Source organism: Amphiura filiformis, chromosome 15 (genome assembly GCF_039555335.1).
Source record: "Amphiura filiformis chromosome 15, Afil_fr2py, whole genome shotgun sequence".
In the NCBI taxonomy this organism is placed as follows: domain Eukaryota; kingdom Metazoa; phylum Echinodermata; class Ophiuroidea; order Amphilepidida; family Amphiuridae; genus Amphiura; species Amphiura filiformis.
In genome coordinates, this window is record NC_092642.1 from 52,197,055 (window position 1) to 52,209,626 (window position 12,572).

The following is a 12,572-nucleotide window of genomic DNA, read 5'->3' on the forward strand; positions in this document are numbered from 1 at the left end:
AATAAAAGATATCTCAAAGCTTCTAAGAAATATTACTATAGTTGTGGCACAATGCAACCACGAATATTGTGAATACAGTAAATATCATCAACCATTATTATGATTGCAATATTTAGGTGTTACTACACCCCTGATCAATTTTGTGACTAATTTTGAATTTTATCAAAAAATAACTACACACTGGTATAACAAGAGTTATGTAAAATATAGGGGCAAGGAATCCAATTACTTCACTGAAATTACAGTGATTCAAGACAAGTGGTTCATTATGAATGTTAAAAAATGAGGTACATTCTAGCGGTACCTCTTTCTTATCATAAATACCGTACCGCTTGTCTTGAACTACTGAAATTCCAGATGTAGTAACTAGATTCACCCCGCTAATATACATAACTTTTGTTACCAGTGTGTTATAGCTGAAAATGCTAAAAAATAGTCACAAATTTATCAAGGGTGTAGTACCACCTATAAGATACAAAGATTATACCCCGTAATATTTAGTGTTGAAAAATATGCTACATAGATAGTAATCAGAAATGGATTAGTGTTTACAAGTAATGTGGTGAATATTTTGCAATCTCATATCTAACATAACTGTTGTTTTTAACCCAAAAGTAATGTATAGTAACATATGAAAAAAAAAATGCTAATAGAATAATATGATTTGTGCTAATTTGGAATATACTCCTTTGTTTGCTCAAATTTTCTGAATATTTCAATAAAAAATCTTTGTAAATCTTCATAAAACAGAAAAATGCTGCTCCTGCAAACCATGATAATTCGCTGTAGAAGCGACGTAATAATCGGATTAACTACCATAGCAAAAGATGAATACATATATTGACTATATCGCCCTACACTACAACGTTCACGCGGTACCTATGCATTGAACCATATCATGCTGATCACTCGCACCTGTAAGATTAGTATCTTTGAAAAAGGCGGTGTTGTATTCAATCTATGATTGCACACTGGTGATAGAGTACAGCCTGCTTGTAGTGCAGGGCGATATGAGTCAAAATTGTATTTATCTAATGCTATGGTAGTTAATGCGAATTATTGCGTCACGTCTACAGCGAATATAAACATATGATGTCTTGAACTCTGCCCACGATATAGACTTAAGACGCGGGGGACTAAAGGAAACACTGGTATCAAATTGATAATCAATGCTAACAACTTATACAATAAGTAATAGGGTGGCCTATGAAGTTCCGACTCACAGATTTACACTTCGAAGCATTTGTGGATATGGGGCCACTTTGTGGATATGTGGCCACTTTCTAATATCTTAACGGTTACATGTCGACAATCTGAAGGGACATTAGGCTGAGAACCCAGTAAAATTATTACAACCCCTAATCCTTTCCCTATACCTGAAACTTCCCCTAACCATAACCTATTACCTAAGCCATTATAATCCTAGCCCTAACCCTTACTCTGACTAACACTATCTCTAACACTAAACCTAACCCTAATTTTAACCAAAGTTTAACCTTAACCCTAACCCAATGCCCTAAACTCTAACTCCAATAATGATTCGTATAGGACTAATGTGCTGTTTCTCTATTGGGGTAGTCCAGTTAAAATGGAGTATGAATTTCAAATGGAATAAACATGCCGTAAACATTCGCCTAATTGCGCTATGAGCTCCCTTGACATAACTGGAACTTTAAGCACAAACTAAAGTGCCCTCCTATAAAAATCCCACCAGCAAATAAGAGCATATACCCTTAATTCTTGTTGGGATTTTCAGGGAAAGGAGCTCTCTATTTTTTTGTACATAAAATTCACCACAAGGCAAAGGAGCCCAGGTGCGCCATGAGGCGAACGTTTACGATATTAAACAGCTTCATTTGAATGTCATATACCCTCTGAGAAATATTCAACCTGAATATTCCACTGAAAGAGTGTGAGTTACAAATGGAGCTGCAATTTATTCATTCCATTTGAAATTCATACTCCCTTTAATGGAAGATATTTCCAAAATCTTCCATGGGGTAATGGATTTTGCAGTACTACCTCGCAATTGACCGGACCTTGGCATTAGATAAAAAGCCATTCCCGTAGGCGATTTGAAGGTAAAAATAGCCCTTTGTTACAGCCAGTTCAACTACTTTTGAGGAATTTTTATGGCAACAAATACACCTTTGTCACATCCAAGCTTAATTACTTTTTGTGGAATTTAGATTCTTGACTTACAACAAATGATTTCCACTTGTTTTGGTCTTTTTATCATTACTTCGTCCCAGGTACCTATACAGATGGGTGGTGCTTCTTTCTTCTTTATGGTGTGTGCAAGTCAGTTCCAGTTCACTTAACAAATAGTTCAAAATCATCAAGTCTCTTTGGTTTATTGATTTCGTTATATAGAACAAATTATTGTCAATGGGTGGTCACTGGAGATGTCGTGTTGATTTTGTATAAAGAAGAAACGTTCGAAATAAGCCCTATCGCAGTGTATTCTGCACCCCAAAATTCGCCTGTTGCGATACAACTTTAAAAGTGTGGTGCAAAATGCGACTGCACTTCAAATTGCTCTGTGTCCGATGAAATTGCACCACAACTTTCTAAAATGGGGTGTAAAAGTACAACCAAGGTAAAAAACAAATTCCATGACTGGATCATCATCGTCACAATAATTTATAAATTAATCGAAATGACACTCTTTAAAGCCATATTATAACATTTGCTATTGAGGACGCCCTCACTGATTTTTTAAAATTCATTTTTTACACGATTATATTGTACTTTATTAAACAAATATACCCTGCAAAAAATCAAGACTCTAGGTGCTGTAGTTTTGTGAAAATCCGAGATTTTGAATAAAGCGCCGGAACCGGCGTCTTATTATTACGATGGAATTATTAGTCGAACGCATAACACGATGTTCATAACACACAGTCATGACAGTACGTTACACGGCGTGCGGGACGGTGATCTACACAACAAAGGGTCGTACCACAACATGACCGAAGGAGTGGTACGTATTGGCGACATACGCGCTGGTAGTAAAATCCAATTTTCTTTGCTTTGCCGTAGTTGTTCGGCTCAAAAATAAAGGGATATATCTGACAGTAACAACTAACATTTTATGTCAAAGAAATGCTAATCTATTTTGTATGATAATGTTATAATATTGCTTTAACAAACACTCTCCTCATATGTCTATAAAAACAAGAGCAGTTCTCGCATCACAAACTTGGACTCTGTGAACATTTGCAATACGGGGGAAATTTGTATTTCAAGATGTATATATTGTAAAAAGTACCCAAAGCAAGTATTTTTCATCACTGTAAAATGGACCCAAAGCAATAATTTTAGTTTTATATGAGTCGGGATGAACACACGTATGAATCGCGGGTAGCGATCAGTCAAGAGGCCTGAAGAAAAACAAAACGAAAAAGCCCGGGGAAAGCACACTAAATTGTACTCAAAGTTTTTGAGTACAATTTCACCTAAAATTCAACCTTCAATTCAACTGATTGTTGTCGGCATCTTGATGGCTAGTTTAGCTACCCTTTTTGAGTAATATTTGTGCGATTAAGGGCTGGGGTATGAACGTTTGGACAGTATTTTTGTGGGATATTAGAGCACATCAGACATATCGAATTGCATTCTGAATACAAAGAATGTCCTTCTGATATCAAATAATTTTGATTTTTGAAATTCGCAATGTAATACACATTTTATGGCAAATCATTGCAAAAATTGATATTTTGATATTTAACACTACTTGAAGAAAACTTTATTAATCTGTTGATTTATACTTAAAGTGTATGTAGGTGGAATGAAAAGCCGACGATCAATTGAAAATTTTGACCTTTCGTATTGAAGATATGGATTTTTTCCCCCAAAACACCAAAAAAAATTGGTCTTTAAGAATATATCATTAGATTTATATAATTTACTTAGAGGACTGTTATATATCAAAAATTTGAAAAATATCAAATTTTTATAATTTGTCATAAAATTTGTATTATATTGTGATGTTCAAAAAATGAAAATTATTTGATATCAGAAAGACATGCTTCGTATTCAGAATGCAATTCGATAGGTCTGAGGTGCTCTCATGTCCCACAAAAAATATTGTCGAAACGCAATAAACGCCTCATTTTAGATCCCTTAAGGTGCCCTTTCCCCATTTTTGCTGTTTTCCTCGTCGTCTGCTTCATATTGGAAATTGCGATAGAAAGTGATTCATCAGCGTGCAAGTAAATGAATAGATAAACGTAGTACCAGGGACCTGAAAATGCAAGTTTGTGTGAGTCGCCATATTAGCCCTAATGATTTATTTTGACTCTATTTTGACCTATTCGGTAATAATTAGCCACCTTCGTGACAATCAATTACGACAACAATAAAAGATTTTAAGGAAGATTGTACAATTACCGAATAGGGTGCAACTTGCTAGACTCGGAGTCCAGTCCTCATTTACGGAGTTTAGGGTTGGGGTAGGGCAGTCTTGTTATAAGACTAGTAGAGTTGCACTCGATTCGGCAATTCTCCAAAGGTTGGTCAGTAAAGGTTGGTCAGTTTCATTGAGTACACCGTATAAAGGCAGCCGCACCAGAAACTTCGTCTCGTCCAATATTTTAAAACTCATAGCTCGACCAATAAATTTGTGCATTGGGTTCAAACCATCCAATTTTATATCAGAATAGGTCAACCACTGGATTCAACTCTCGGGAACGTTCGTCTTGTCAAGATGAAGAACGTAAAAGTGCTTCTATTTATTTTCATCAGCTTACTAAATATAGTAACTGGTGCAGATAATGTTGACGCGCAGGTATTGATCGTCGGTGGTGGTCCTGCGGGTATTCAGGCAGCTGCAACTCTGCTTGAAAATGGTATCGATGATTTCCTCATCATAGAAGATAGCGCGCAACTTCGCGGATACCTAGAGTCCGTTGAATTTGGTGGGCTCACCTTCGCTCCAGGAAGCCTGTTTGGATGGACACCAATTGAACAAAAAACTGAACGATCTCGGTGTTGCTTACACGGTACCAGACTTTTTGTCGTTTACAGTTTACAACGATCTTGGTGAAAATATTACAAGTGAGGCAAGTGAAAGAGAGTATGCCTGGTTTCGGTCTGTTGTACAAGGTTATAATGATATTATTGAAGACTTGGACAATAATGTCAAGCCAGATATCTCTCAAAAAGCTGCAATTGCTCGTGGAGGATGGTCAGCTTATACACCCGTTGATAAAGTCATGGAATGGTGGAATATTGACTTTTTTCCAAGGTTTGTCATCTCAGGATGGCTCAACGATTAATGCATATCGCCAAGCAAACCTTTATCCAGATCCCTATTTCATTCTTGATGACAGAACACTGGCTTATCCGTTGCTAGGGGCTCAGGAAGAAATGATACCAGAAGACAAAATCCGTTGGAATGAGGTAAGACTATGAATAGTTTATTAGAATCATTACATTCAAATCTTAGCCATGGTTGAACTTTCTTGGGTATCACTACGTGAGAAAGGAACATTTACCGGTGTGTGTGTACTTAACTTCAAATTGCTCTGCGTTGGATGAAATTGCACCACAACTTTCAAAATGGGGTGTAAAGGTACACCCAAGGTAAAAAAAAATCCAAGACTGGATCATTATCATCACAATAATTTATAAATAAATCGAAATGACACTCTTTAACAAACACTCTCCGCATGTCTATAGGGGGTGTGTGTGTGTGGGGGGTAGCAATATGCATCTGATGAGTGAAAACAAGGATAACATGCATATCAGTTAATATTACCGCATGCCAAAATGGTTGATACGTGGATATGTCACGGTTTGGCGAGCTTTGGCGGTGCCCTTTCAGTGATCTTGGTGTGGGTATGATTATGTACCCCTTAAATGCGCACAATTAGGGGAACTTTTGGTGTTTTTTGTGAAAAATCGGTATACTGATGGGTTGCAAAAACACCAAATAGTAGGTATACAGAAAGTCAGCATTGGAAAAGTTCACATCCTCGTACAAAAAAGGCCAGAATACAATTCGACGCTCTACGCAGGGGAAATTTTTCTGCCCGGATTTTCCGAAGGAAACGTTGAAAAGAAGAACAAAGTCTTGAAAAAAGCAATCGTTTGAGCAAATTCGCAACCGAGAACGGGTCTAGAACCTAAGCTGCGGGAAAACGTCAGACTACAAACATTACTATCAATCCCCGTTTGTAGATTGACCAGGCTGTGCTCCGACCGCACCTCCACATTCATAATAAATCGCTCGGATGACATACCGGCGTTTCAGCCATTTTTGACAAAATGAGATAAGTTTAGTTCCATAATCCATGCATTAAGTTCTACATTTTGACAAACACGCATATCATTAATTAATTAGATATAATCACTAATTAGCTTTGGCGTATCGCACTCAATGGGAAAACTGTGTACAGCATACCCTATAATTTGCACAACATAGTGGGCTATCAGTGACATACGCCAGTATGTCGCAAATATGCGACATGCGACTCTATTTCGGAACATCGTGACTGTATGGCTAATGCTGATATGAATTCAGCCATGATTCTACATACTGACGTATCACTTGTCGTATGTCAGTTTGGAATGGAGAACCATTTTCAAAAAACTTGACATACTGACATATAAATTTAATGATTAATTACAATTAATTGGTGAACGACAACCATGTATTTTCTACATTAAATGTAACTTAAATATCTATTTTTCATATCCATTCAAGAAAAGGGTCATTTTTAATCGAGGTAATGTGTGACAAACGGGTAAATGTTGCACAAATTTTAAATGTAATTATCTCAAAATAGCCATTTTTGTCATCCGAGCGACTTATAATTTACGCCATTATAATGTGACGAGACCTTCACCTCATCTGTACAATGGTGTAGCCCGAGTGGGTGTAGCCAGAGTTATGGTACAGTGATCCAAAACATAGGCCGCATACCGTATCAATTTGTAAGCGCTCTTTAGCAAAGTCATAGTTCATTGAATTTACAACCGCATGACAAAACAGGCGAAAATATTAACTTTTTGCAAAAGATTTGCAATTTAAACATAATTGGTCAGTGCTCATTCTAGTGACGCTAGTGTATGGACAATATAAGTGTGCTTTTATGACATAAAATTTGACAAATATTGTAAGGAACACTTGAGGTTTTGACTTTTAAAACCTACATTTTGGTCACAAAATGCGCTTGATAGATAGTTTACACAGATTTACCACATTCGCCTTGTTATAACATTGAATTGCGTTATCTGTTGCCGAAAAAGTGACAAAAGTGTTTTTAGGGGGAAGTGTTAGCTTTCGTTTGATATAAAAAAAGATTCGATTGGATGAAGGGAACACTTAAGGTTTCGACAAAATTACCGTGTAGTGTAATGAAAGACTGTAGTGGAGACAATCACTGCTTGCTTGAGAGCTCTTGGACGAAAATGTGTGCTCAGGTGTATCGAGGTGAAAACTGTGCGCATGATGGTTTATAAGAGAATCGCTTTTGTATAGAAACCTTTCCATAATGTACGTTACGAGACCTTTATTTCACCTCACCTGTACAGTGGTGTAGCCCGAGTGGGTGTAGCCAGAGGTACAGTGGTGTAGCCCGCGTGGGTGTAGCCAAAGGTGGGGACCGTGTCTACCGACCTTCCAGATGAATAACCATAGTCCATACTACCAGGAGTACTACATTTAACTTTTAGCATTAATATTTTACATTTAATTTTGAACGCGCACAATATTTTTTCCCTGTAAGTGTAAAGTCATTCTCTTTGACCGGTAAGGTGTGGAGGGGGAGGGAGGAGCTGACGTGACAAAAGAACACTTGTCGGTGATATCAAGTTTATTATCGGTACATTCAGAAGTTTGTAATCCCTTCCTCTGTGGCGAAAACCACCCTGACTTTACCACTGATTAGTATGTTTATTCCATCCCTGCCTGCAGAACTATGTTCAGAATCAGATATTTGCCGATGCCGAAGCAAGCGCAAAATGTTTCCATAATAAAATGTTCTTATTATTATGCATTCTAGCGTGTCCGGGTAGTGAACCAAACTGCTGATGATTGTGTGACAGTCGTCACCGAGAATGGCACCGAATTCACCGGCGAATACGTCATCCTTACAAACACCGTTGGTGTTCTTCAAAATGGCTTTGTGACCTTTGACCCACTTCTCCCTCCTTGGAAGTATGAGGAATTCTGTCGTTGGCAAATGGGTACCGTTGATACAATCTTCCTTAAATTCGACACCAAATTTTGGGACGACACCGAATTCATATTGCACGCTAGTGAAATTGCTGGATACTATCCTGCATTTCTGAATTTGGATGCAGAAGGTTACCACACTGGAACAAACACCTTGATTGGTTTCGTGTCCGGAGACGAGGCTTACCGTATAGAACGAATGACCGATGAGGACGTCCAAGCTGAGGTAGGTATATCAATTTTCTTATTACGCTTTAATACACTGTTAACAAATTATATGTTGGAAGCTAAGTTGTCATGTTTTTAAAACAGATACTAGGGATATCAATTAGATTGTTTGCAGGGCTACAGAGAACCACTGACCGCGAAATTTGGATAGCTGACAAATTTGCCCTCGCATTGCTACAAAGAACCACTAACCGCGAAATATGGATATCTAACAAGCTTTAACTATAAATATGTAGATGGTAGGGCTTGAATAATGAGGGAAAATTAAGGAGGTACTACACCTCTGCCCAATTTTGTGTTTATTTTTGCATTTTTCTCAAAATTATAGCGTATTGGTGACAAGTTAGATATGTATATTTTAGGGCAAGAACTACAACTACTGCACTGGAAATTTTATTTCAGCACAGACAACATTTGTGGAGTTACAGTCAAAAATGAGGGAAAACCAATATTTGATCAATAAATCAATAACTACTTGCCTTGAGTTGCTGAATTTTCAGTTCAGTAGTTCTAGTCCTTGCCCCTATAATATACATATGTCACCAATGCGTTATAATTTTGAGAAAAATGCAAACATAGGCACAAAATTGGCCGAAGGGTGTAGTACCCCTTAAGGGGTAAAAAGCTTAAAACAATAATAAAAGTAGAAGTTTAAGGTTACTGTTGTGTCAAATTACATTAAGGTTACTGTTGTGTCAAATTACATTAGGGTTAATGTTAGCGACAGTCCGTCACATTTGCTTTCTTGCCCTTAGTCGGCGAATGGCAGTTATCGGCCTTGGACCTGTATCAACAAAAAACATCAAGGCCGCAGGGCCGGCAGGAACGAGGCCGACGATTCTCATCCGACTAAACACTCTAAGTGAGTTCCAATATAGAAGCGCCCATAGGGCAATAAAGTAAGGGTGGTAGGCTGTCTCTAACAGAAATCTTAATATAATTTAACACAACATAATATATAAACGTTAATGTTCGCCTTAACGAACATTTCCGGCTTAGAGACGCCTTTTATAGTACGAAAATTCGCCTTAATGCACTATTAGCATAACAACAATACCACCACCAATAATAATAATAATAATAATAATATATAATAATATATTGTAATAATACCCAGTTGATACTTCTATTTATGCTAGGTGGTTGAAGTGTTGAAAAACATGTACGGAGAAGACAATGTACCGGAACCTACCGAATTCTACATGTCCCGCTTTATCACCGACGAAGACCACTTTGGACAATTCACTACTTGGCCAATCGGTACCCTTCCGAGGACGGCCAGAAACGCCTCAGAGCTCACATAGGCCGCGTTTACTTTGCTCCTGAAGACGCCGCTGATGAGTACATCGGTATTCCTTTCGGTTCCATCAATGACGGCAAGGCATCAGCACTGGGTGTGGTTGGATGCATTCAGGATGGGAAGTGTGACGAGTACACTCCAGTGGATTCTACCCTACCCTTGTGTAGTGATGTCAAGCCTTATAATCCTAGGAATTACGAAGAAGGCCTTAGAGTGTATATATAAAGGGTAATAAGCACCAGGGAGGAACTTCTTGAGGTTGGTACAGGTGTATAGCTGTGACTTTTGGTGAGACACCAATATAAAAAATATAGGTCTTTGGGTGAGATATAAAACGGGAGCCTTTGGGCTAGAGTCACAACAGGGGCCTTTTGGTAATTTAGTACCGGTACAACAGTTGCGCAGAAAACAGTGAGAAAACATCAGTGATAAATGGAAGTTGCTGCTGTTCAGATTGAAAAATAAGGTCTTGAGGTAAACTTTTTCTACTCAACATTGAGTAAAAGGTCACAACTCAACAAATGAGTAAAACTACTTAACATTGAGCTCATATTGATAAATATTACCCAACATCGAGGGTACGGTAATATCTATGAAAAAGAGCTCAATATTTGGTAATATTTACTCAATTTGAGTAATGTTTTGCTCATTTTGTTGAGCTGTGACCTTTTACTCAAGTTGAGTAAATTATTTCTAAGAGTGTAAAGATAAAATATTAAAAATAAATATAGGTACTCTCTTTATTTACCCGGCTGTGTAGAAAGCAAAGTAATTACTCAACACAGGAAAGCGTTTATCATATCCCACAATAAGTATCTAATTTACATGCAAAGTTTTATGGTAAAGCTTGATTTTATATAATGTAGACACTTTTTGCTCAAAACAAAGCTCAAAATCACAGAAAAACAATCCTGACTTGGCCGACAAGTCAAGTCAAAAAATATCAAAATTGTAATTATGTTTTAGATAAACATTGTAATAATCTGAAAAACTATAACTTATATATATCTCAAGGGGAACTTTTTAAATAATTTTGACATTTCTCAACATTCATTGTGTAAAATAGTATTCGTAATAATTCAAACTTGGTGAGGGGCATCTATTAAGGAGTAAAACAAAAATAACTACCCCTTTGGATTTGTTTCTACATCTTAAAAGCATTTTCTTCCATTGAAAATATTTTTGACATGCATAAGGCCCATGAAAGTCAATTCCCAGTTTATCGTCCCTTTTTTTCCGAGGTTGGTGAGGTGACTTTTTCATTTTTCATTTTTCATTATTTCATCAGATTTCATTATTGACCTAAAATGCGTGTTGATTTAAAGCGACCCTCATACACTGTTATTTATAAACATGTTTTTATATGGGTAGGGACTAGAAAGGTTAGAAAAGGGCCTTGTTTTGCTTCCAAGTTATGAATTTATATGTTTTACAAATAAAAATATATGTTTCCAATTGCTAAAGCTGGTGAAAACACTGATACTTTGAAAATAATGAATTATTTTGGCATTTTTGACAATTTGACGCGGGTGGTTTTGGTTACCAAAAAGTGACGCGGGCGGGGGACGATAAACTCGGAATCAACTTTCGCGCGCCTAATCTACAGACTCATAGCCTATTCATACCCAATGGTTCAAATCCCACAGATGTTCTGATGTATTAGTAATCACACATGATTACAAAAAATGATTTCAAAAGTCGCAAAAGTGAGTATTGTAAAGGATTGTCAAGCACAATTTGGTATCATGCCCGCCCCGCTTGTCTAACCTAGAACTAGCCCCGTTCCACAAACCGCGACGCCTCTCGAAAAGCGAGCGAAGCGAGCACCGAACCAGACCGAACGTAGCGAGGGGATTATAAGCTTCTACCAATGTCTATATTCTTAAATAGCTCTAGTCTTTGATTGCTTTGGCTAAATCCTGTTCAAGTGGTGGATTGCAAAGCATTGTATTTTGTGGAATATCTTGGATCATTATCATATGTGATGCGATCAAGCAAAATCAGTCGGAACTCGCAAATATTGATTTTGAGATACAGCCAAACAAAGGTGATATTTCCTTTTCTTTCCTATTGTTTTGGAAACGCTGTAATTGCTCATATCTTTAGAACTGGTTGTTCAAATTCAATGGAGTTTTCTGCAAAATGCAGCTTTGTAAATGCTTTTTACTATTTTGTAAGAAACTGAAAATTTAATATTTCCGAGTTCCGACTGATTTTGCTTGATCGCATCACATATATGTACCAGGGCTGTCAACTCTCACGCATTGGCCGTGAGTCTCACGCATTGGGTCACTTTCTCACGGTCTCACGCCAAGGTAGTATAATCTCACGCTTAGGTAGTAAATCTCACGCTAAAAGCTGGAAAATGAGCAAAATCTCATGCATCGTCATGAATAATTTGTTCCCCCCTCCCCAGCTATTCACATTCTCGAGCATGGTACAAAATGAACATTGAGTCGTCAAATCCTGGTACGCCGCTTGTCTCACGCCAAGCAATTCCAAAAAGTTGACAGCCCTGTATGTAGCCTACATGTACAGAACCTGTGCTAGTCTCATCAGAATAGGGTAATTCAACCGGGCACTTGTATTATAATCAGGCACTCGGTATCAGGAAAACTTGCATTTAATATAATCGGACAACCATTATTAGAAAAGTACACTTGAATAACGAGCAGCCGGTGCAGTGTTAGGTCAACGTGAATGATAATCGAGTAATTGATATTTACTTTTTGCAAATTTTGAATAAGTGAACTCTTTCATTTAATTTATGATTTTAAACTTTTGATCTCAACACAAGATTAGACATACCTCAAATTTTCGGTCGTAACTTCGACCTTCATCAGGAGACTGGCAACCCAAGTT

The 12,572-nt window shown here is 37.4% G+C and overlaps 1 protein-coding gene across 1 annotated transcript; it reads left to right on the forward strand.

Moving 5' to 3' along the window:
- Positions 1 to 5,139: 5,139 nt before the first annotated feature.
- On the forward strand, positions 5,140 to 9,714 carry LOC140171031 (uncharacterized). Its single transcript, XM_072194212.1, has 3 exons — positions 5,140 to 5,403; positions 8,010 to 8,408; positions 9,550 to 9,714. The coding sequence occupies exons 1-3, from the start codon at positions 5,140 to 5,142 to the stop codon at positions 9,712 to 9,714; spliced, it is 828 nt and encodes a 275-aa protein (XP_072050313.1).
- The last annotated feature ends 2,858 nt before the right edge of the window (positions 9,715 to 12,572 follow it).

Bases quoted from the DNA above. Each gene is read 5' to 3' on its own strand.
- LOC140171031 (XM_072194212.1), top strand. From the start codon at position 5,140: ATGTCAAGCCAGATATCTCTCAAAAAGCTGCAATTGCTCGTGGAGGAT. The intron at 5,404-8,009 runs GTAAGACTATGA...TATGCATTCTAG, and splicing joins ACAAAATCCGTTGGAATGAG to CGTGTCCGGGTAGTGAACCA. The intron at 8,409-9,549 runs GTAGGTATATCA...TATTTATGCTAG, and splicing joins ATGAGGACGTCCAAGCTGAG to GTGGTTGAAGTGTTGAAAAA.